The sequence below is a fragment of the Hyperoodon ampullatus genome (assembly GCF_949752795.1).
Source record: "Hyperoodon ampullatus genome assembly, chromosome: 6".
In the NCBI taxonomy this organism is placed as follows: Eukaryota; Metazoa; Chordata; class Mammalia; order Artiodactyla; family Ziphiidae; genus Hyperoodon; species Hyperoodon ampullatus.
This window is the reverse complement of record NC_136919.1, coordinates 115,617,013-115,642,712: the sequence shown is the minus strand read 5'-3', so window position 1 is coordinate 115,642,712 and position 25,700 is coordinate 115,617,013. Positions and strand designations below refer to the sequence as shown.

The 25,700-nt window shown below is 42.3% G+C and overlaps 1 protein-coding gene across 1 annotated transcript in view; it reads right to left on the bottom strand.

Annotated features, from left to right (window-relative positions):
* The window catches only part of DOCK5 (dedicator of cytokinesis 5), a gene marked incomplete at both ends in the record, with an annotated part of 208,018 nt that overhangs the window by 86,643 nt on the left and 95,675 nt on the right, over positions 1 to 25,700 (bottom strand). Inside the window, 11 exons of the mRNA XM_079706756.1 lie at positions 622 to 720; positions 2,674 to 2,798; positions 7,204 to 7,329; positions 9,839 to 9,981; positions 13,888 to 13,960; positions 16,736 to 16,865; positions 19,723 to 19,804; positions 21,287 to 21,444; positions 22,568 to 22,703; positions 24,102 to 24,201; positions 24,315 to 24,408. Of these exons, the coding sequence (XP_079562882.1) occupies positions 622 to 720; positions 2,674 to 2,798; positions 7,204 to 7,329; positions 9,839 to 9,981; positions 13,888 to 13,960; positions 16,736 to 16,865; positions 19,723 to 19,804; positions 21,287 to 21,444; positions 22,568 to 22,703; positions 24,102 to 24,201; positions 24,315 to 24,408 (1,266 nt within the window). The remainder of the gene's footprint in view (positions 1 to 621; positions 721 to 2,673; positions 2,799 to 7,203; positions 7,330 to 9,838; positions 9,982 to 13,887; positions 13,961 to 16,735; positions 16,866 to 19,722; positions 19,805 to 21,286; positions 21,445 to 22,567; positions 22,704 to 24,101; positions 24,202 to 24,314; positions 24,409 to 25,700) is intronic.

The window sequence follows — 25,700 nt, the reverse complement described above, 5'->3', positions numbered from 1 at the left end:
TTCAGTAAAAAACCAGAACAACAAAAAAGGAAAGAGTTGATGGAGTCTGGGGCTCAGAAGAAGTGGAATCCAGCTTAGGCTCTGACACGAGCAGCTAGAGGAACTTGGTCGCTTCACTTCTCTGAGCGTCAGTTATGTCATCAGAAAATGGGCTACTGCAACTCGGACCATTTGTCGCAGAGCTACTGTGAGGCTCACACGAGTGGACTGATCTCAAGAGCACTTTGGGATCTGTAAGACACATATTTAAATTGAAAAGAAGCCCAGCTAACTTGGTTAGAGGCCAAGAAGGAAAGAAATGTTAGGAAACTGCTTGCAGAGTGTGAAAATTTCCATTTGGTTCTGGACCATCTTGGCAGCCTCTTACATCATTACAACATCAAGTTTCTCTCTTCCAATTTCAACACGTTTACGAACGAGAATGTTACTTAAGGTTTCTGAAGTTTACGAAAGAGAAACGAGCTTCTGCGGAGCTACGATGATCAATTCATTTCTGATTGCACACCACAGGCAACCTATCTAAAACTTCAGGATAAAGGAGGAGCGATTTGTGGGTAAAAGAAGAAAGGAATCTAAACGAGGTTTCATATATGATAGGGGTTACTGATGACACATTCTCACCTTGACAGTCTCATACCAACAGGGCTGCTTGACCTGGTAATAGACCACTGATTTGTACTCGGAAATGCCTTCGTATCCAGCACCAGGATGAATTGCTTTCTTCGGATGGAAAGAAAAAATTAGGAGGGGGCAGTAATATCTAGAACACTAAGGGTATTCCACATGGCCAGCACGTGCCTTACACTGGCATACATAAGCTGATTACATCTGGGGGTGAACAGTAGAGTGAGAATGAGTTTCCAAGAAAATATGGTGTATATATATATATGTACAATGGAACACTACTCAGCTATAAAAAAAAGAATGAAATAATGCCATTTGTAGCAACATGGATGGACCTAGAGATTACCATACTAAGTGAAGTAAGTCAGACAGAGAAAGACAAATATCATATGATATCATTTGTATGTGGAATCTTAAAGAAAATGATACAAATGAACAAAACATTCCTATTTACAAAACAGAAACAGACTCACAGACATAGAAAACAAACTTATGGTTATCAAAGGGGAAAGGTAGTGGGGAGGGATAATTAGGAAGTTGGCATTGACATATACACACTACTGTATATAAAATAGATACACAACAAGAACCTACTGTACAGCACAGGGAACTATACTCAGTATTTTTTAATGAGTTATATGGGAGAAGAATCTGAAAAATAATATAGATAGATAGACAGATGGATGGATAACGGAACCACTTTGTTGTACACCTGAAACTAACACAACATTGTAAATCAACTACACTTCAATAAAAAAAGAATTTAAAAAAAGAACGAGTTTCTAGCACTTTGAGGGTCCAAGTGTCTCAATGGCTAGTAGCTAAGGCACCCAGCACAAGCTTAACATTCCTCTTTGCTGGAACTTTTCTTCTCTCTTCCATCCCAGCCATACACTGTCCTTTCTTTCTTTCTTCTTTCCTATCTCAGGGAAGAGGCCTAGAGAGGGTGACCGGGAGCTCCAGCATGTGTGCAGACACACTGCTGTGTGAGGTCCTGTCTATACTCTGCTTTAAGGACCTGGTGTAGGTGTGGCATGTTCACTAGAACTTAGGGTTGTGTCTCTTCCTAGAAATGAACCACTTAGTTCAGTAGCAACAGGCCTCCATGGGGGCACTTCCAAGCTAGTTAGCAGAGCCGTGAAGATGTGTACTTGAACTCCTGGGGCAAAAGGACTCTCTTTACAGCACAAAGAAATCACTCCCGTACCGTGGCCCACAGCATTCTGCTTATCCCTCTATGCAGAAGACAACTTAGTCAACTGATTGCTTGGAAGATGATCGTATCTGTGGGAAAGTGCAGGGGTTGTGTACTCAGCGGTGCCCCCACCATGAGGGACTCAGTGAATGGAGTGCATTCCGAAGCAGGTAACTATGGCTCATACAAGAGGAGCCAGATGTCAGCTGGGACAATGAAAGACTCCCCCTGCCTCTCCTTCTCCTTGATGTCAGAATGAAGAGTCACTTCTGTTGGAGGAACAGTGGACCGGAAGGCAGGACACCTGTGTCTGTTCCCAGTGCCACCATTAAGTCCTGTGCTTCCCCGAGAAAACAGCTTATCCTTTCTGGGCTGCAGTTTCCTGATTCCTAAATCTAAAGAGTGCGGTAGTTGACCTCGAACCAAGAGCCTTTCTGGTGTAACAGCTCTAACAGGCACATCTCCGCTGGCTTAGCTTACCCAGGGGGAGGGCGTGTGCCCTCCACATGACCAGGGCAGGAATGCCACTCCATGCCAGCCCCAGAGGACCTTATCAGTCTTGAAAGTGGCTAAATAACTTGAAAATGATACAGAATCTCTGCATCGGAAGTGTACACCTGAAATCCCTGGTGGCTTAAGGTCTTTCTCAGCACAGGAGAAATCATGAAAATAAGAGTCTACATGAATTTATTACTACAATTGGTGACTGCGAATCACAAATTGAAGACTTCCTATTTTTTCCTTGTGAAACACCAAATGTACTCTACAGTGGAGAACAATTAACATCATGCCCCAAGTCCTGTTGTTGTAAAGGAGCGTGTGATGGCAGCAGGACTGCTGGGGACACCACGTACCTCCAAGAGCCCGCCCTCCTCATCATACACAGACATGGTCACCTCCACGTTCTTCGGTGTCTTCTTTTTCCCTTTGTCAAACTCCCCATGGATCAGGGTGACGTAAATATCATTCCGAACATCTCCTGCAACACGACAACCCAGACTGTGAGTGCGCTGTGTGGAGTCGTTTTTAAATTTCAGGATGTAATAAGATGCAAATTATAAATAAAATATAAAATGTTCTGACTTGGTAATAAACTATTCATACGGCAGAAGCTTCTATGTGTATTGTTCCCTGTAGCTTACCTCATTCTATCTCTCTATATATACCACAGTGTCTTTGGAGTACAGTTTAGTGTCTATCAGCAGATGAATGGATAAAGAAGATGTGGTGTGTGTATACACACACACAATGGAATACTACTCAGCCAGAAGAAAGAATAAAATTTTGCCATTTGCACCAACATGGATGGACTTGGAGGGTATTGGTGAAATAAGCCAGACAGAGAGAGACAAATACTGTATATCACTTGTATGTAGAATCTAAAAATTAAAACAAACTAGTGAATATAACAAAAAAGACACAGTCTCACAGATATAGAGAAAAGCTAGTGGTTACCAGTGGGCAGAGGGAAGAGGGGAGGGGCAAGGCAGGGGTAGGGGAGGAAGAGGTACAAACAACTACGTATAAAATAAGCTACAAGGATACGCTGTACAGCACAGGGACTATAGCCAATAGTTTCTATTAACTATAAATGGAATATAACCTGTAAAAATTGTGAATCACTGTTGTACACATGAAACTTACCTAAGATTGTACCTTAACTATATTGCAATAAAAAAACATGAGCAATGATTGATCCATAGGGATATTCACTGTGATATTGTTTGTGAATGTGAAAACTTGGAATCGTCCTCAATTTCCAACCACAGAAACAGTTGAATAAATTATGGTACAATAAAATGAAATAATATTGATTTACTCACTTAAAAAACGGACTGAGCACCTACTCTGTACCAAGCACTGTGCTAGGTGTTTGGGAAACGACAGTAAGCCATGAACCAGCCTTGCTCTCATGCAGCTGTAAGTCTGGTGGGCAAGCGAAGCACTCTCAGACAATCACCTGATGAAATGCATCATTACAAAAGAAGGGAAAGGCCAGGCTCGGCGAAAGCATCACACTAAGTCCCAACCTTGTTTGGAAGGTGTGGGAATCTCTCCTTTGAGCTGATATTGGAGGCGTGGGAGGAAGAGGGAGAGAGAATAGCATGTGCAAAGGCCCGGAGGTAGTAGATATATGATGGAAGTCTTCAAGTGAGGGGAAAGCTGTGGTGAGATGAGGCTAGAGACAGACATAAGACAAGTCTTCCTGAGGCCTCCAGGCCAAGTGAAGAATTTCTACCTTCATCCTAAATACAAACAGAAGTCATGTTTTCAGCAAGGAGGGAGTGGGACGAAAACAGGCATTTATAAAAGATCATTCATGCTACAGTGTGGAGAATGAGGTAGAAAGAGCAGAAACAGAAAAACCCGTTAGGAAGCGCTGGCACTTGTCCAGGGAATTGATGACAGCAGCTACAAGTTGGGTAGCGGTAACAGGATGGAGAGAACGGGGTGGCATTGAGCGGCCTTTGAAAGGGAAAACTGGCAGGTCTCCTCCATTAATTTTGTGTGAGATGTAAAGGAAAGGAGTGTCAAGGGTGATCTTCAGGCTTCGTGTTTGTGCAGCTGGATGGATGAGGGGCTCTTAGATAAAACACAACAGAAGAGTCAGGTCTAGATGCCCAGGATGACAAGTTCCAAATGCGGATTTTGAGTAAGAAATAAACAAGGAGAAGAGTGATCCAATGGGAAGAGGACCCACTCAAGTCCTGAGACAGGAAGCAGTTGGATGGATGGTTGTGGAGTTTAAAGGAAGGGTCCTGGGCCTAGAGATATGGATTTGGAGGCAACCAACACACAGAAGCAAAATGAGTGGATGAGATCACCAAGGGAGGGAACAGAGGGGAGAAGGAAAGGGGTCCTGTTACAGATTGAGTTGCGCCCCTCCCCCCAAATTCATATGCTAAAGAGGTGAATAAGGTAAAATGAGGTCATATGGCGGGTCCTAATCCAAAATGATTCATGTCCTTATAGGAAAAGATTGGGACACAGACACACACAGACTGAGGGGTGACGGTGTGAGGACACAGTGAGAAGGGGGCCACCTGCAAACCAAGGAGAGAGGATTCAGAAGAAACAACCCTACAGATACACTGATCTTGGACTTCCGGCGTCCGGAACTGTGAGAAAACAAACTTCCGTCGTTTAAGCCACACGGCCCGTAGTATTTTGTTAGGGTAGCTCAAGCAAACTAAGACAGGGCATAAGGACCAAAGACTGAGGAACTCCAACATTTAAAGGTGAGGTCGAAGATGCTCAGGTGGCAAAGGATTCCTGGGAGAGGCCTCAGGGGGATGGAGAAACAGAGGTGTGGGATCACAGACAGCGAGGGGGAACATTTCACGGAGGGAGTGGTCAACCTGGGCACATAATGGCCCGAGGCGACCATTACGCTAAAAATATCCAGTGGACTTGGTGACACTGTAAATCTTTGGTGACTAGTGACAGCCATCCCAGACAGGATAGAGGGAGACTGGCAGGTGAGGAAACAGAGAGTATATAATCTCTTCCAAGAATTTAGCTATAGGAGAAAGTGCAGGAGAGGGAGGAGTTTAAGATGAATCTGCAGCCTGCTTAAATGATGATGAGAGGAGCCCAGCTGAGGGATGTTAGTCCACATCTTATATTCCTCAAACCTGGCCGATTACCAGAATCCCCCGCAGAGCCCTGGTCATACAAACTGCATCAGAGTCTCTGGAAAAATCTGGGAATCGGTATCTTCATATTTTCCAGGTGATCCTGAGTGGCTGATCCAAAGACTAGCATATTTGGGAACCATCATCTGAGATGATGTTTAAAGTCTGTTATAGTCCTGGAAGTTTATGAACCAATACTATTGAATAGAAAGAATCTTTCCAAGCCAGATTTCCAAGATAAATGCCCTTTGTCCAAAAGATAAGCTTCTCTATTTTAGTTTTTCAGATTTCGGTCTTGCTGTAGCAATAAAACTGCCTTCAGTTATAGGAAGAGTATCAATACTTAATTTATAAACAACAAGACAAAACATTTTCCTAGAGTGTTGATGAATATGTATTAGGGTGAAATGGCCCTGGAAGGGATGAAATAAGCAGATGAAAAACTACTTTTCATAAGAAAAGAAGAAAATGATAATCTCAATTTTAGAACTCTTTCATTCATTCATTCCACAAATATACTTTTAATACCCACCATGTACAGAAATGTGTGAGGCATCAAATTATTCCTGCTCCTTAATTTCCCAAAGGAGGAACAAGATCTTGTATTAGTTTAAAAGAACCTGAATTTTTATGCAATAGATAAACAGCTTGGCTTTCGAGAATGTTCCTAACATGCCAAAGATTGTTTAGTCATATATTCTTTCTTCCTATCTATCAAATATACAACATACTTATATTTTAATAGTTATAACACATATATTTTATATAATACACATATATAAGGTTCCTCGAGGGGATGATTTCCTTTTACCACTATAACAATAAAGAAAGTAAATGGGGGCTTCCCTGGTAGTGCAGTGGTTAGGAATCCGCCTGCCAATGCAAGGGACACGGGTTCGATCCCCGGTCCTGGAAGATCCCACATGCTGTGGAGCAACTAAGCCTGTGCGCCACAACTACTGAGCCTGCACTCTAGAGCCCATGCTCTGCAGCAACTGTAGCCACCACAATGAGAAGCCCACGCACCGCAACGAACAGTAGCCCCCGCCGGCAGCAACTAGAGAAAGCCCGTGCGCAGCAACGAAGACCCAACACAGCCAAAAATAAATAAATAAAATAAATTTATTTTTTAAAAAAAGAAGGTAAATGGGTTAAATCAGTGAATTCACGAGAACACATATGCAGATTACCAACACGTGGTGGCAAAAAAAGATGAAACTACAGTAGGAAACTGCAGAATGTTTACATTCTTGTCATCACAAGTATGGGGAGAGCCGAGAACACAGTTGGAGCTTAAGCCACTGGAGCAGAAGGTCCAGTTGAGTCTGAGCTGAGTGGGCACCTCGCTGGAATTTCCGGGCAAGGAGCTCACGGTGCTGGTGATGTCATCATGAGAAGAGGTACGTGCAGAAGAAGCAAATTATTCTCGGGACAGAGAACCTGTGCTATTTAGCGCTACTTAATGGATAGTCTAGGAAGTATTTTAGAGGGGCTTGTGCAGAACATAAAGGAAGAGAAAGCAAAGAGAAATTTCTGAGTACATTTAAAAGCATTCTCTTGGGCTTGCACACTGGGTAGTTTTCTAAGGTACTGCAACCCCGTCTCTATCTCCCACTGTCTCGACATCACTGAATGCAAATAATGAAATCTTATGGATCCATGTTGCCTCAAGAGTCCCATTAGAAGTGATGGCTGCATGGAACAAAGTCCTAGAGGATGCAGAACAGGTGAACCAAGCAAAGTGTTTACCTGGAAGGATTATTTCAGGAAAGCCCATTTTCCGGGCGATTGCTGTGGATCTATCCACCAAGTGTGAAAAGTTTTTCTGAACCTGTGTGAGGTCCCCCGGCAGGAGTTTCAAGGACACCCAAAGTCCTTTAAAGAAAGAAAAGATAAACTTTTAGCTCTTTGTTATGATCCATATAATAAACACACACCAACGCTGAGAAAAATATATGTGTGGTATTGATACAAAAACACATTATTATAAAGATGTAAATTCTCCCCTAGTTAACTTAGAATTTTAATGATACTCCCAACAAAATCACAGTAAGATTTCTTTGAGAATTTGACAGAAATGTGAACGGATGTTTACTTTGGGGAAAAAAAAAATTAAAGATAGCCCCTCTCAGATATCAAAATACTGTAAAGTTATAGTAATGAGGGATAGTAGTAGTAGAAAAGATATATAAATCAATGGAAACAATAAAACCAAGTACTATTATATACAGCAATTAAACATATAGCAAAAGAGACAGAACAAATCATGAAAAATGGAACAGTTCTATAAACGTGCTGGGATAATTTTCTAGCTACTTAGAATCAATCTAACCTCTCACGACACATTTTCACTAAAATAAATTCCTAATATAACAGAAAAGTAAACAGAAAAAAAGACAGGAAATTAAAGAAGAAAATAAGTGTATCACTATCAAATCTCTGAGTACGAACCATTTTTCTAAATAGAGAAACAAATGAAGAAATCACAAAAGCATAAGAATTATCTATACAAACGGAAATTTTGATATTCATAAGAAGTAAAAGGTATACTTCATAAACCATATACTACATATGCCTATAAAAGGCATGGTGAAATACTTATAAGAAATTAGGAATTCATACTCATTAGAAGAAGAACATTTAGATCCTCACAAATAAACAGAACATGAATATATAATTCACAAAGAAGTACAAAAAGTTTATAAATATTTGGCAAAACAGAAATTGAAAAGTATGTGTCCTAAGTAAGACAACTTGTTATCTTCATTACACAAAGAGTTCACAAAAACTTTAGAAAGGAAGGAAAACTTTAGAAAACTCCTAAATATCAATACATATGAAGGCCAGATAGTTCACTGTCACGTAGTTTTTTAAAATGCTACGGTGGTCTACTTTTCACCTTTGAAACAGGTAAAGATTTTTAAACATCAGTTTGCAATGTGGGCATATGGTAATTAGTGCCCACAGGAAGAAACCTATGGGAAGTATTCTGGAAATATGTACATCTCCGGGTTTAAGCTCATTCCTATCATTTGGCCCAGAAATCCTACTTCCAGGAATTTTCTTGGGGAGGTAGTCCTAAATATGGAAAAAGATTCATGTATAAAGATAGTCACAGCAGAGTTATTTAAATTTATAATGGTAGCAAAATAGAAAGCTTAAGTGTTTACCTAGGGATTCCATGCTCAAAAAAAAAAAAAAAAATCCAAGCAATGGAATATTACGCAGCCACAAAAAATATTTATGAAGAGCATGAAAACATTTGAAAAGTGTACTGCTAAGAAGGAGGAGAAGGAACGGTATTCTTTTTTCAGTTTTGTTAAAAAAAATTGTACATACACAGCAATCTATATAGTGTAAGGGTTTTCCACTCTAACAAATTATATCCTTAGGTTAGGAGTTCCAAAACAACAGAAATACATTTAGTTATTTATTTTCAGATTCTATGATTTCTCACATGTATTTACTACTCAGGAGAACTGTGAACACATGGCAAATTAAATATGCTGAAAATGTTTCCTAATTGCTTCCACTTCAGAAGACAATTACAGGGTGGTTAAAAAAAAAAAAAATTGACTCAATCTTCAAAATTATCCCCAAATCATCACCATCTGAATTTTAGAGTTTAAACTATTTTCCCTTATTATTTGAGTTAAAAATGCAGTTTCAATAAGCAGAACTCCTCTGAGTTAAAACTATGTCAACAAAATGATATACAGAGGTACTAAAATCAACTAAAAATGTTGTGCTAGGTAGCCCATTCGGTGATATTAATACATATTCATCTGCATTACTTTGGTCTCCTTCTTCTCAATTTTAGGAAACGTATTGGGAGAAACATATTCAGAGAGTGGAACATAATTATCCTCAAAACTCTTTTTCTTAACTAATGAGAACCTACTGTATAGCGCAAGGGACTGTACTCAATGCTCTGTGGTGACCTAAATGGGAAGGAAATCCAAAAGAAGAGGGGATCTATGTATACGTATAACTGACTCACTTTGCTGTACAGCAGAAACTAACACAACATTGTGAAGCAACTGTGCTACAATAAAAATTAATTTAAAAAATTTTTTTTTAAAAAAACCTTTTTCTTTGTGCCTTGACCTGTGGAAACAACACAGGGATTACAGGTCAGACAAAAGTGAGGAAAGACTCATGGGATAAGAATCTGTTCTATAGAATTTACAAAATACAGCTGTGATCCAACTCTCTTAAGCCTTAACTGCCTTTAGATGGAAACTGAGGTGGGCAGTCCCCAGCAGGGTCTGTTTTATATCAGAGAAAGATAGTGAAAGGGCCAGAGTCCAAGGACTCAGCTCTGAGCACCACCCCTGCATCCCTGCCAGCGTCCCCTCCCAGTTCAGTACATAGGGCTGTGTACCTTGTCCTTTGTGATTCACTTCCTTGGCTGCTATCACTTTATTCAAGACTGAAGTGAGTGGTTCATTCTCCCCAATCACATGGGATGTTATCAGGGGCGACATGATTAGCTGCCTCTGCCGGATATAGGTTTCCATGGCAATTCTAGGAAAGTCAGAAATGATTGGTAAGGAAAAAAGAGGAAGTCTCTGCAGCACAGCCTCAGATAGTGGTGGGTCCCATGCGCGTCATTTGGAAATATAAACAGTAAAGGAACCTAACTACAGGATACTTTCCATCTTTATTTTCCCACCGGGGGCCTATCTTAGACACCGAATTCATCTTGAAATGACCTGGGGGAGTGAGGGGAAAAATAAACCCCAAGAACACACAAAACCAACGGTCAAATGTTAACAACTAAAACCAGGGGCGATGCTTGATGAACTTCGTAAGGTGGGAGAGGCTGCGGGAATGGAATGGTAGATGGACGGAGGAAGGGGCAGGAAGACCCAGCCTCCAGTTCTCGCTCTACTTGCCAAGTGAGCTCTGCTAGAGTCTCCCCTCTGGGCCTCAGTTTCCTCATCTGTAAGGAAATGGGCCAGGATCACATGCCTTGAAGGCCCACATCTAGTGACAATACTCAATGTACAAGAGTGGTAGGTACGCAGTGGCTTCGGGATGGTGTTCGTAGAACCCCACGTGATGAAGAACTATGTTTAGGGTTGCAATGGCACAGCCACTAGCAAACAAGAGCCACTTTAAAGATCACATCAGGCTGAGGCTCGTACAGGGGGATCAAAGAGCCAAACACAGCCCCCATTCTATGGAAAGCACAAGCTCTATCAATAACTACATATCAGCCTGGCGCGGGACAACGGTGGCCAGTCTTCTCTGCTGTGGTTTTGTTCTCTTGCCCACGACACACAGGCCAGCTTTCTCTGAAGGGCTCAGACCTGTACCCTGACCATAGGGGGGAAGCATTCTGCAATATGTTCCTGAAAAGTGGGATTGCGACAGTCTGAGTTGTTTTCCAATGACTCCCTCTTAGACTAGCAGGATACACGCATAAAACTCTCCCAATATAATAATCGCTACAAAGCTTTCAAGGTAAGTTATGGAAGCATTTGCCATAAATCTTAGGAGTTCAATGCCAGAGGCTGTGATTTGCATCATGAAAGTTGTGCAGTGGCTGTTGGCCACACAGTGAGTGGTAATCAAATTAGGGCTGGGCTCCTTGGAGACTCAAAGCTTGTATTATTATACGGTGGAGACAGTCTGAAAGCTCACTGTTTCAGCACGGCTGCTAGGTAAGAGCTGGTTCAGGAAGTAAGCGGGGAGGCAAGTAACCAAAGAAGAAACCCACCTCAGAAAGTGAGACAAATACAGAGAAACACATTTGAGATAACTCATACCCATAATGTGGCTATTTTATATATATTTATAATATTATTTGTATGGAATAGAATAAATTTCATATCCATGAATGCTGCCTCGATAATTCATATATATTGAAACATATATAATATTATATATATTATTATAAAATATTTCATATAACTCCCACATCTATGAGTGCTGCTCCTAGTACATATATACATATAAAATATACATATATTATACATATATACATAGGACATAATTATAATATATGTATATATAATACAAACAACATTCATGGATATGAAAATTATTTATATTTATCACAAGTATATTTTATGTATTTATATATTCATATTTATGCTATGTATTTTATTTATTATATTTACATAAGATATTGTAATATAGTTGGTTTAATATATGAAATCATTTAATTTAATGCATTAATATAAAATTATATATTTTAATATATTATATGTATTAATTTAATATATCACACTTATTTAATATACTTAAATATACATATTTACATTGGGAACATTTTCAAATTCATGAATTTGAAAGTTGTGTCATAATTCACACTAGCACTAAGCTACATAAAATATTTACCTCACTACATTCTTGGAGGGTCAGTGTATAGGTGGTAGAATACTAGATAAGTACTTTTTTTTTTTTTTTTGCTATACGCAGGCCTCTCACTGCTGTGGCCTCTCCCGTTGCGGAGCCCAGGCTCCAGACGCGCAGGCTCAGCGGCCATGGCTCACGGGCCTAGCCGCTCTGCGGCATGTGGGTTCTTCCCGGACCGGGGCACGAACCCGTGTCCCCTGCATCGGCAGGCAGACTCTCAACCACTGCACCACCAGGGGAGCCCCGATAAGTACATATTTTAAAAATTATTAATAGCAGCTTCTGGATGAGAAGGGAAGCACTACTTAGCACAAACTATTTATACTATTTTATTTAGAAACTTATCCAAAAGTGCTGGACTTTAAAATGCAAGATAAGGATTTTTATATTTTAAATAAAATTACATATAATACCTATTTATTGTAGTAAGAATAGTAAGCAGTTAAACCAAAAGAGGGGCAAAATCACCTAGAGTTACACCAACGGAAATAGTCACTGTTAATTATGGAGTATATTCTTCTTTGGAATTTCTAAATTTTAAGGGTTTTAATGCATTGTAACAATTTATATTCTTATAAGTAGTATTTATACCCACTGAACGCTGGATATCATATATTTTTAAAACTTCGTCAACCCCAAAACTAAACCTCATTGTTTCATTTGCCTTTCATTGATTCTCAATGAATTTATAGGCCATTTCTTTGCATGTGTGTTTCCTTCTTACTTCCTTATGAACTTGTATTAATTCCTTATCATTTAGAAATATTTATTCTTTTTCACAGACATTGCAAAGATTTTATTAAATTTTTTCTATGTATAAGTTGTCTAAAATTTCTGTGTGGCTAAACCTATCAATTTTTCTTCTTTAGGCGAATCTTTGGTGTCTGACTCAGAAAGGCCTCCCACACATCACATCGTATAAAATTTTTGTTTCCCTATAGTACTTTAAGATTTTTGGCTCTTACACTTATATATGTTATCATCTGGAATTTACAGTGGCATAAGGTGGGAGATGAGGATCTAACTGATGTTTCTTAAATGGTTAGCTAATTTTCTCAAACACTATCTTTTGCAGAGTTTATCTTTCTCCACTGATTTTAAAATTAATATTTTAAAATAATTTTAAAAAATATATAACCATATTAGTTATTACTAATAAAATCACATATTAACTCAAATATCCTTGGGCTGGTTTCTGGAATTCTCCGTTTGTCATATTGATCTGTTGTGGTGGCCGCATACCGGCCGAAACAATCATTTTTTCTCACTGACACGACTGCCCTGTTAGGAGTCAGATCCAGCAACGTCCCAGCCACCTGTGCGAGGTCAGGGGCGCATGCTTGCTGGAGTATGAGCCAGTCGTGATGTTCACACGCACGCTCCTGCAGCGTTACGGGGATAGAGAGTAGGTCTCCAACGTCCCCCAGTGGCCCACCCGGGGCTCCAGCTCCTGAGACTCAGTATGGGGAGCTGAGCGCAGCTCTGCGGGGAAAGCTTCCATGCATTCTCAGGCTGGCTTCCCTCCGCTTGCAGGAAAACAAGGATTAGTCTACCCTTCACTCTCGCATCTCCTAAACCTCTGTTACTCAAAGTGTGATCCCCAGACCTGCAGTAGCAGCATCACCTAGAAGCTTGTCAGATGCAGATTCCAGACCCACCAGATCGTGTTTTGCATTCTAACAAGATCCCAGGTGATTCATGTGCAGGTTACAGTCTGAGAAGCCCTGTGCTTTTCTACTTGATTCCTCGTCCTCTGTGATACCTGTTCCATAGGACAAAGTACAAACTTTGGCATTTCTGGCATTTAAATGGCACCATAATCTGGTAGGTTTGCCCCTTATGTTCCTTTGATCATTTCTGTAGAATCAGGAAAGTTCAGTTACCCTCTTAATGGAGTGCAATATGAAGGACTTTGAATAAAGTCTGTCAGCGCCGCTCCGACAATCTCCCCACTTAAGAGCTTTCCTTTTCTAACTGGGCAAAAGGTTCCTAGCACCTGGTTCTAACACACCATCCCAAGGCCTAATCCAGGTCTCAAGTCACCTGGGATAATGCCAAAGTACTTACTGCTGAAAGGGAATAAAATGCTGCTTTTCTTCATCATCCACCTTCCCATGTATGATATCGGTAATATCCATCACTAGGAAAAAGACAAAACTTAATTAAAGAAACTAATTTGCTTCAGGCCTCAGTGAGGAACTATGGAAAATTACAGTATCAGCAAACATAGAACCCTGGAGGAAGAAAGAGAACAAGAGCGAGCAGGGACGTTTCTTTTCTTTCTTTGCCAATGATGACTCCCAGTGTACCCAGCCTAGCAGAAGATCAATTCATCAGGGGCTCAGGCAGGGGCCTGGGTATTCTTGGATCAACCCTGCAGACTACCTCCTTTAAAACATTCTACTAGAGCTTTCCTGGTGGCGCAGTGGTTGAGAGTCCGCCTGCCGATGCAGGGGACACGGGTTCGTGCCCCGGTCCGGGAAGATCCCACATGCCGCGGAGCGGCTGGGCCCGTGAGCCATGGCTGCTGAGCCTGCGCGTCCAGAGCCTGTGCTCCGCAACGGGAGAAGTCACAACAGTGAGAGGCCCGCGTACCGCCAAAAAAAAAAAAAAAAAAAAAATTCTACTAGACCAAGTTGGTGAATTCTTGAGTCACGTGACACTGACACTTTTTAGTAAGCCTGCGTTCCAAGACCCCAAGAACACTCCTTTTTTTTTTTGGCAGGAGTGTCAATAGAATAAAAGACCTGGGAGAGGAACTCAAGCCTTGCAGTGGTCCACTGTCCCTCTGATTTGACATTTTCTCACCTGGTTTCCACATAAATGAAGGGTGGGCAGCCAGGACACCAACAGCACACACTAGAAGACCATATAGTGATTTGGTCTTTGATGCCCGGTAAGAGCTATTAATTAAGGAAGCGCTGTTGTAACCCTACTGCATGGATTATCTTATTTATACAAATATTCATGTTAGCCCTACTTTAAGAGATGAGGAAACTGACCACAGGAAAGGTAGGTAATTTTCCCTAGGTCAGAAGTTAAGTGGTAAAGCCAGGGTATGAACCCAACAGTGATGACAGGGCCAAACCATTTAACCTAACCATGCCTGCTGCCTAGAGAACTAATAAGTGGGCCATTCACTCTACAGCTGCTGAGGTTAGGCAGGGGCCACGGCAAGAAGCCATTCCTTGGTTAATAAATTACAATCTAGCCATAAAACACACACTAATGATCCACGCCACAGGTAATCCGTTTGGCGGTTAAAAGAAATACTGAGATATGAGACAATAATCATAAGAAAAACTAAAGACAAGGGAGGAAATGCTTTCTCAATTCAACCCGAACATATAGTGCATAAGGCTTGGGAATGAATAAAGTTAGTGAAAGGAAGCTGTAGGAAGCAGGGCATGACATCAACTTGCTATCAGCCCTTAATAGACCCCTGAAAACATTGCATGCATGCACGTGCACGCACACACACACACACACACACACTGGAGAATTTCTATTTGAACCCCTAAATAGGGAGTTCATTTCTGAATGACATCTAGTTACTCCTAACTTCTGATGCTTGGCATCAAGGCTCAAAGTAAATTAATCTCCACGCCCTGAATGAACACACATACAGCCTGAAATGGAAGAGCAAAGAAAAGCCTTGAGCTTGATGTTTGAATCTCTACGGCCCAGTTTGAAAGACAACAACCTTGAATATTCTTTAAATCTTTTATGAAAGAATAGACTGCCGTATAGATGGCTAAGCAGTCCTGGGCCAGGGTTCCTTGCCTTTTCTGGGCTTTTATTTTAATTCACTATCAGGAAGTAGTGCTGTCCCCTCTAGACAGAGCCTTGAGAGCCAACCTTGAGAGCAGGTGCAGTGCAAGGCCGTTCAAGGGATGCAGGAGGCACACAGCCTCCTGGGGTACAGAGGCTGCCTCACCAGCCACGTAATCCACAGGTCAGCCCTGACAACTTGCAGTTTCTGGGCCCTCGTTCCAGGGGCAGAATTGATGGCTTTCAAAACTACTTAGTGACCAAAATGTCGGTACAAGACCAAAAATATATTTCCTCCATTTAACAAACTACAGAGGAAAATGGAGGGCCTCCTGGAAGGTTATGGAGTTTGATTTAAGCCAAGGACCCTCTTTGAAAGCAATGTTGCCTTGGAAGAGCCAATTTCCTAGACATACAAACCACTTTCCCAGGAGAATTTTATTCAATTAAAATCAATAGGCAGCCACAGTCAGGGAAGATTACAACAGCCACACGGAGGCTTTACTGAGAGGGCCCTGCTGTGTACAAGACACAGTGCTGGGCAGTGAGGGAGAAACAAAGGAGGGGCATCTAGGTGAGGACACACAACCCACAAAAAGCTACCTGGCAGTTTCAGGCAGTCAATGCGGTGTGTCTGATGCTAACACTAACAACCAAATTCATCTTGCACTGTCTCTGGGTCTCCTCTCTCCTTCCTCCCTCTTCTCTGTATTTCTTTTAATTTTTTTTTTATTGTGGAAAAATATACATAACATGAAATTTGCCATTTTGACCATTTTTAAATGTACAGCTCAAAGTGGCATTAAAAACATTCACATTGGACTTCCCTGGTGGCGCAGTGGTTGAGAATCCGCCTGCCAGTGCAGGGGACACGGGCTGCTTAAGGCTGAATGACATTCCACTGTATGGAAAGACCATTTTGTCTATCCATTCATCCGTCAACAGACAGCTGGGTTGCTTTGGCTATTGTGAACCACGCTGTGGTAAACACGGGTATGACAATATCTCTTTGAGACCCTGCTTTTAATTCGTCTGGGGATACAGAAGTGGGATTGCTGGATCCTAATCTAATTTTTTGAGGCCCCACCATACTGTTTCCCCAGTGGCCGTACCATTTTACATCCACCTCGGGTTCTTTCTGTACCTGCTACTCCAAAGGGTCTTCGGAGTCCACATGTGTGCTTTTTGCCCTCCTTCAGCTCCATGTGGCCAACCCGGACAATCTGGCACACGAGGCTGATGCGGGGCCGGATGAGGTCTGTGCTGCTGAGGTCCTACAGGGGCAGAGAGAACAGAAAAGGAGGTCACACTACATCACCCTGTCACATTCATTTCTCTTTTCTTTGCACTCTACAATAAAACACCGTTCAGGGCTTCCCTGGTGGCACAGTGGTTGAGAGTCCACCTGCCGATGCAGGGGACACGGGTTCGTGCCCCGGTCCGGGAAGATCCCACATGCCACGGAGCGGCTGGGCCCGTGAGCCATGGCCTCTGAGCCTGCGCGTCCGGAGCCTGTGCTCCGCAACGGGAGAGGCCACAACAGTGAGAGGTCCGCGTACCGCAAAAAAATAAATAAATAAATAAATAAATAAATAAAAATAAAACACCGTTCAGAGCATACTTCCTAATGCTGAAATATCAGAAGGACTCCTCTCTTCCCCCTATCCACCCAAGAACTATCATAGCATCAGAGAAAAAGGACTGTATTCAAAAAAAGAATTTTTAAAAATTCCCCAGCTTCTACTTCAAATTTATAAATCAGATCGTATTCAATCTCAAGTCTCCAGTTTACGCAGGGTATGTAAAAATGGGGTCCCTTGTCATTGCTACTTTATATCCTGGCCAGGGCATATCTGAGCACCAGACGCGTTTCAGTGTCAAATGAAATTAAAACTTACAAGACATTGACATTTACTGGGTATCTACACATGCTGGTGATATTTCATTTCACCTTCCAAATAATCCTGTGAGGCAACTATAACACAGAAATTTCCATGCACTGCTTTCTGTAATTATTCATCTGTTTTATGAGAGAGATCCATCGAGAGCCTCTGGGCGTGTGTTGACTAATGAGAAACGTGTAGATGAAATGTCTCTGTCTTTTTGTGGCTCATGCTCTACGCTTGTTTGTATTCCTAAGGATTGGTGAGTAAACCCACAAAAGAGCTCACATCTCATTTGCGTTAGTATCAGAAATGATTTAACTGCATCTCAAATTCTTTTCATGAAACGGCTATCCAAGGCCTCTTTACTGAATCAAGAATTACTTTTTAAACAATCCATCCATATCTATCTACTATAATCAAATTAACTCAGGTCTCCAAGATAGGAATATATACCGATGATGATATTCACCCTTGAATTTCTACTCTAGGTTTTGTGAGGCTTCTGTTAATAGAAAGATAAAGACTTTAAGTGACTGGTTACATAAACTGGGGCACACTGATATTATCTAATAATATGCAATCATGTATAAAGGAAGTTTCTGTAGAATGTTCAATGACCAAAGAATCAGTCACCACATTTTATTTAATTGAAAAAGTTGGACATGAAATTTGCATATAGGAAGGGCCTAATTGGTGGGGGGAGGCGGGGACGGGGTGAATTGCGGCTATTCTGAAACGGTATTGATTAGAAAGATGGACCAATGATCCAACAACACCTTTTTATTTTTTTTTATTTTTTTTTATTTTTTTTTTTTTGTTTTTGGCGATATGTGGGCCTCTCACTGTTGTGGCCTCTCCCATTGCGGAGCACAGGCTCCGGACGCACAGGCTAAGCAGCCATGGCTCACGGGCCCAGCCACTCCGCGGCATGTGGGATCCTCCCGGACCGGGGCACGAACCCGCGTCCCCTGCATCGGCAGGCGGACTTCCAACCACTGCACCACCAGGGAAGCCCCCCAACAACACCTTTTTAAATGTGTTGTTTTTTGTTTTTTTTTAAATAATGTACGCATTGACTGATAAATGCCTTTTAATTTCAGGGGAAAAAAACCCTCACATATCTTAGAATTGAGGAAATACTCTGCGTGTTGGGGAGAGGTTTTGGGAAGAGCTCTAAGCTCTTTTTTGTCGATGTTTACTAGGTGGTGAAGATGTGGATGGGTCAGTGCAGGGACAGTTAATAGATGACTTTTGTCATAGGGGTAGGAGGTTAATAGATGGAATGAATAATAATAAGCAGAAATGAAGGCAGGCAGGCAGGCAGGCAGGAAGCAGGGACCAATGCACCTTCCTATCACTTCCTTTGGTGCTTTACCTTAGACTCTGTTTTCCTGACTGTAAGAGTGGTAAGAGAATAAGCAGACAAAATATGGGTGTGGCTTAAGGGAAAAAGGAAGAAAAGAAAGCCAGTATCTCTTTTAGGCTTAATGGGAGCTGGAAAACCTGCCCACCAAGGCTGCTCAGAGCAGGTGACAGCAGCTCCAGGGCATTCCAAGCACTGATGTCAAAAAAAAGGGGAGAGAATCCCAAGAAAGTTCCTAGCCCATGAAAAAGAGAGTCACCAGGCCCCAAGCTCTAGCCCAATACATTTCCTGGCTCTTGATCCATTTACAGCAGCACATCTCCTACCTCGGGGAAGTGGAGAAAGAGAGGGAAAAGTCCATTAAAATACAAGCCAACAGAAAAGTCTAGTCCGGTCTTTGCCCCGACTGTAACCTGGCTCTGGAAGGTCCCCCCCTTTATCTGCACAGCTCACCCCCTTGTCAACTGGAAGTTCTTGCTCAAAGGCTCCTGCTCATCAGGGTCTGCCCTGACCCACCTGTTTAATACAGCAACCCTCCCCCAGCCCAGAAACTCCCAATCCCCCCAAAGCACTCACGACCTCTAACATTCTATACAAGTCCTCATCTATCTGATTACTGTTTATTACTGACTTCCCCATTAGGACAAAAAGCTCCTTGAGAACCAGGACATTATCTGATGTGTTCACTGATGTATCTCAAGTGCCTGGCCTCTGACAGGCGCTCAAGAAATATTTGGTGAATAAATGAGTGGGTCACTCCTGCTAGAGAGATTATGATGATTGTTATTTTCATGTGTCCATTTTTAAATTTTCCATATACTTGTCACGTGCACCTGTGAATATCGCAAACAAAGGAAAGGGTTAAACATAGGTAGGACTTACAGTAAAGACCGCTTGAAGGTTATTGAGCTTCTCGATTTCCTTGGGCATTCCATTGCTGCCCCAACGAATTAGGTAGTTTTCACTGATGAAGGGAAAAAAAAAATTCTCAATGAGCACCTAACTGGGGAGGAAGCTGCTCTCAGTATAGACTTAATAGGGTCGAAAGGTGGCCCAGAAGAGCCCAGTGAAGTTCACCAGGCAGGTCTGAGACCACACCAATGACCGCCCTCTGGTCTCCTGGCTGTAGCCTGGCTCTCCGAGGCACACCCAGTACATCCCCACAACAAGCACTGCTCAAGACGGGCACAGACACAGTAGATTCTACCAGATTCTATCTGGGGTCTATGTTCCATCTCAAATTCTTTGTATAAAAGTCTCAGTTTTGCTGAATCAAGAATATAATATTATAAGAATCATTCCAAGTCCATCCCCTGGAATCCACAGCACCACACTGCAATAAGCTTTCTATTTTAGATACAAACAATTTTGGGGCTTCCCTGGTGGCGCAGTGGTTAAGAATCTGCCTGCCAATGCAGAGGACACGGGCTCGAGTCCTGGTCCGGAAAGATCCCACATGCCACAGAGCAACTAAGCCCATGCGCCACAGCTACTGAGCCTCTGCTCTAGAGCCCGCGAGCCACAACTACTGAAGCCCGTGTGTCTAGAGCCCGTGCTCCGCAACAAGAGAAGCCACCGCCATGAGAAGCCCATGCACCGCAACGAAGAGTAGCTCCTGCTCGCCACAACTAGAGAAAACCCGTGCGCAGCAACAAAGACCCAACGCAGCCAAAAATAAATAAATAAATAACTTAATTATTTAAAAAATTTATTTAAAAAAATAATAAATAATTTGTCAGTAATTACTTTTAACCATCTTCTTAAGAATAAACCTGTTTTCTTAGCTGCTCAGCGGCAGCATGACTATAGGGTTGAATAAAGCCTAGAATCACCCGCTAAAATCTTTAATTTATACCAGTATTGGGTTCACAGCAAAATTGAGCCAAAGGTACAGATTTCCCCTGGGCCCCCCTCCATGCCCCCCCTTTATCAACAACCCCCAGCAGAATGGTACAATCACTGTTATAATCATTGAACCTACACTGAGAGGTCTTTATCACCCCGAGTCTACAGTTTACATTAGGGGTCACTCTTAGTGTTGGACATTCTATGGGTTTGGAAACATGTGTAATGACACACAGCCACCATGACAGTATCATAGAGGATAGTTTCACTGTCCTAAAATTCTCAGTGCTCTGATGAGTCATCCCTCCCTCACCCCTCTCTTATACTCCCCTTTGAATTCTCTGCTCCTGTCACCATGTTCGGATGAGTTTTCTGTGATTTCTAAGACCCAGGGAGTACACAAACTGTACTACTGCACTGTTCCAGCAGCTATTCAGAATGGCTAAGCGACCCAAAGGGGTTTATTTTCCACTGCCTAGAGATCCTCCCCTTCTGCTCCATCTTCACCTCTCAAACCCAGCAAAGAAATCCTCAGGGAGGAGATAGGTGAAGGCTGGGTATTTCTGCAAGGTTGACGGAAGATGACCCGGGTCTCTACTACCTGATGAACGTGGACTGGTCTGGGTCGTAGAGGGCCATGAACAACTCTGCATCTTCCCCAATGTTGCAGACAAAGTTCTTGAAGTTCACGTAGAGGCCGTAGGTATGCACGGCACTGAAGATGGACTGGCCCCGCAAGTCCACGTTCTGCAGAATTGACTGAACACAGAGGACAAGACAGAAAAGCATTTTGGTTTCAGCAAGTGGGAAACACTAGCAAAGACCCTGGCCTGCAAATGGAAGCCAAATGTAATTACCACCCGAGAGAAGCACTTACTGAGAAGAAAGTGTGTGTAAGTGGAGAAGTGATCAAGTGAGAAAAATAGAACCATGATTATTTAGATGATCGAGGCGGTCCTGTGAAGCGCCTTGAACCCAAGTAATTCAATAAATGCTGTCTAAAGAGCATATATCTAAAGTTTATGGTAACTCAGGGGTTTAGTAGCTTTAAGAAGTTCTCATCTCTCACAACAGTTTCTGGGTAAACCTCAGAAGCATAAACATCATGATTCATTATCCTTCTTTCGGGGAATAACTCTCACTGCAAATAAGAGATTCCACTGGACAGGTCCACCTTCAGGCATGATTAGCCATTAGATCCAGAAACACAATGAAATGGTATTACAACTGTGCTGAAGAAATAAAACCTACAAACTAAATGAAATAAACAGAAACCTCGACTCATTAGAACAGAAAGACTGGAAGAATATATACCTAAACATCAGTATGTTTGGGCAGTCATAATATAGGTGACTTTTTTCTTTTTCTCTTTTTCTATAACTTTTGAATTTTTATTTATTGTCCAATTACTATTTTTAAAATCTTTCAAACACTTTATTTGTAAATATTATTTTGGAAATCATGATCTATGTACTAAATATAGAAGTTTACAGAGTCAAGAGGCTTTTCTCCCACCCAGTTCTCCTTCTCAGAGGCATCCATTAATTGTCAGTTTCTTGTCTATCACTACAGAGTTAGTCTGCACATAGGCAAGCACAGATGTATGTATATTCTTTTTTGAAACACAAATAATAGTCTTTTATACACACTGTTCGGCATCTGGCTCTTTTCTGCTTAATACATTATCTTTGCAATCTTCCCAGGTCAGAATATACAAAACTGCCTTGTTCTTTTTGTAATATTTTGCTTCTAAAATGAGGAAATGAATGATTTTCTAAATAACATTTCCACCTCTGTTGTCTTAACTCCTTTTCCTTCATTAAAAACAAAAGCAAAAATGGAACCTCTGTGGCCAAAGTCTGCACATTTGAGGAAGCTTCACCTTCTCTTCTTGGATCTTTTCCTCAATCCTCTTTGAGGCCAGTTCATGGGCCTTGAAGAGGGCGATGGTGCTGGTTTCATCTGGGTCCAAGATGTTCCCGTTGTCGTCCCGCACGACCAGATCCAACCCCAGCATTCTAGAAAGAAAGAAATGGTCAGTTGGTTCTCCTCGTCAGGAGCAGATTCTTTCCTGAAGAGTCTTCACGGAAGAACCCAGAGGATTCACCTGAAAGGCTGGGTGCCAGACAAGTCAAGATAAGAAGAGTTCACTGGCTTTTCTCCTTTCAATTTTTGCTTCCTTTCCATAAAACAACAATGCTAAAAAACTTATGAAAATGTTACCCAAACTCATATAATATGCAAAGTAATTTGGTCTGCAGAACCTCAACAGGAAAGGCAAAACTGGCGCTAATTCTAACCAAAATCGTCTGACCAATGCTTCTTTCCCCTAATCATCTGTAGTTTGCTATAGGAACTAGGAAAGACGAATGCTCGGATACTGGGAGCTTGCCCTGATTTCCTTAAAAGCACAGGCCTGGGGGACAGTGCTTAATTCAAGACTGTTTTCTCTTTGTTTGTTTTTTAAATTTATTTATTTAATTTATTTATTATTTTTGGCTGCACTGGGTCTTCGTTGCTGCGTGCGGGCTTTCTCTAGTTGTGGCGACTGGGGGCTACTCTTCGTTGCAGTGCGGGGGCTTCTCATTGCAGTAGCTTCTCTTGTTGCAGAGCACGGGCTCTAGGCGCACGGGCTTCAGTAGTTGTGACTCATGGGCTCTAGAGCACAGGCTCAGCAGTTGTGACGCACAGGCTTAGTTGCTCCATGGCATGTGGGATCTTCCCCGACCAGGGCTCGAACCCGTGTCCCCTGCATTGGCAGATGGATTCTTAACCACTGCGCCACCAGGGAAGCCCTTTCCAAGACCATTTTAAAGCAGATCAAGGGAGTTCTTTGGTGGCCTAGTGGTTAGGATTCAGGGCTTCCACTGCTGTGGCCTGGGTTCAATCCCTGGTCAGAGAACTGAGATCCCACAAGACATACGGTGAGGCCAAAAACAACAAGAGCAACAAAAGGAATCAAAGAAGTTAAGTCCTGGCTGTTGGTATCACAAAATCTATCTCAGCGAATGGGCTCTGCTGTCAGCTGGACCAAGATTTGCATCCTGGTTTTAATACTTGCTAGCAATACGACTCTGGTCACCTACTTAATTTTGCAAAGGCCTGGTTTCCTCATCTGTAAATTATTCCCTACCCTTCAGGGCTGTTGTGTGAATTTAATGAGATAACGCATATAAAGCACACAGTACAATATCTAGCATATACTAGGCTCTCAATGAGTGTTAGGTCCTACTGGCACAAGAAAACCCCTGGCTGTGTTAAGACGGAGCTCTGGGTGCTGCACGGGAATAGTAAGGGCCATACGGTCCCTGCATGGCACCATCCCAGCAAGGCTTTTTGTGCCCGATGTGCACACAGAGGCAGAAACAATTGTGCTTAGTTCTAAGAAGTTGGGGACTGTGGTGGAAACAGGATACTGTGATCTGAACACCCAGTTCATTCCAGGCACTAGCAGTTTAGGAGTGAGGATGTCCAAAGGGCAAGAAAGCTCAAGGATAACGGTGGCACGTGCCAAGCCTTTGGGAAGGAAGCAAAAATGCCTAATTTCCTGCCTCCCTGTTTTATAGCATCTCCATCAACTGATTCAATCTGGCAGGTCCCTTGCCATGGCAGCCAGATCCACAGGCTACCCAGACTATGAGCAGTGGGCCTTGTTGGCTGCTCGGAGACTGGATCACGGATGCACCGACGGAGCAGCTTAATTTCTTGAGCTGCTTCCAAGGGCTGAAATGAAAAGGCCAGTGTGGTCCGCTGTCTGTAGGACGTTACCATCCTTTGCCGGAGACCAGAGGCCTCCAGGCTGATGCCACAGTGTGCCAAGACCCAAGAATACAGAGGCAGCATATGTGCTAGGAGGGAGCTGCTTTATCCCATCTTAGCTGCTGTTTAAGACTCCCCAGGACTATATGACTAGCAGTGTAGCTCCTGTGGTTATAGTCCTGTGCACAGACAAGGGCGGAGCAACTAAGCCCGTGCACCGCAACTACTGAGCCTGCGCTCTAGAGCCTGCGAGCCACAACTACTGAAGCCTGCACGCCTAGAGCCTGTGCTCCGCAACAAGAGAAGCCACTGTAAGGAGAAGCCTGAAAGCCGCAACGAAGAGTAGCCCTTGCTCGCTGCAACTAGAGAAAGCCTGCATGCAGCAACAAAGACCCAACACAGCCAAGGAAAAAAAAAAAAAAAACAACTAAATGTCAAACGAATCATCAACAAAAACTGAGAAACGAACCCAGTGTTTTAAAAAGAGCTGGTCAGGAAGGACGAATCATCCCAGGTCACCATCAATTTTGATGAATCGACTAAGTTTTTCGTCTTCCAAAGGGCAGTAACATCTGGAACCTACATATCTGACCGAGCCAACCAGAAGATGAACGATGTGATTAACTCTTTAGAGGTTATTGGAGACAGGCTAAAAACATGCTTTACTATTCTGGCAAATCTGGTTTTTACACAGTGTAAGCAATGGTCCCACTTAGGGGAAGACAGAAAGAAAGAGAGAATGAGTCTGATGCTAATTTAAAACCCTCTGTTAGAAGAAAGATAGCAAGGGGGAGGGATAAATTATGGTTTGGGATTAACAGATACACACTACTACATATAAAATAGATAAACAACAAGGACCTACTGTATAGCACAGGGAACTCTACTCAATATTCTTTAATAACCTAAATGGGAAAAGAATCTGAAAAAGAACAGATACATGTATAACTGAATCACTTTACTGTACACCTGAAACTAACACAACATTGTAAAGTAACTATACTCCAGTATAAAATAAAAACAAAAGAAAAGGAATAAAGATAGAGTCCCAGGTCCCCGAAATTGTCAGCTTCTGATGCTCAGACTCTCTGAGTTTGTCTGGCAGTGGAGTTGCTTCCATTCAAGCCCCATATTTCCTGATCATCCATCATCTCCTTGAGACCAGAGATCCAGCACAGGGTCTGGCCCATGAAGGGCATTGCCAAATTTTCTTCTACAAAATTCAATGTTTTCCAAGGCAGAAAGAGAACAGTTAA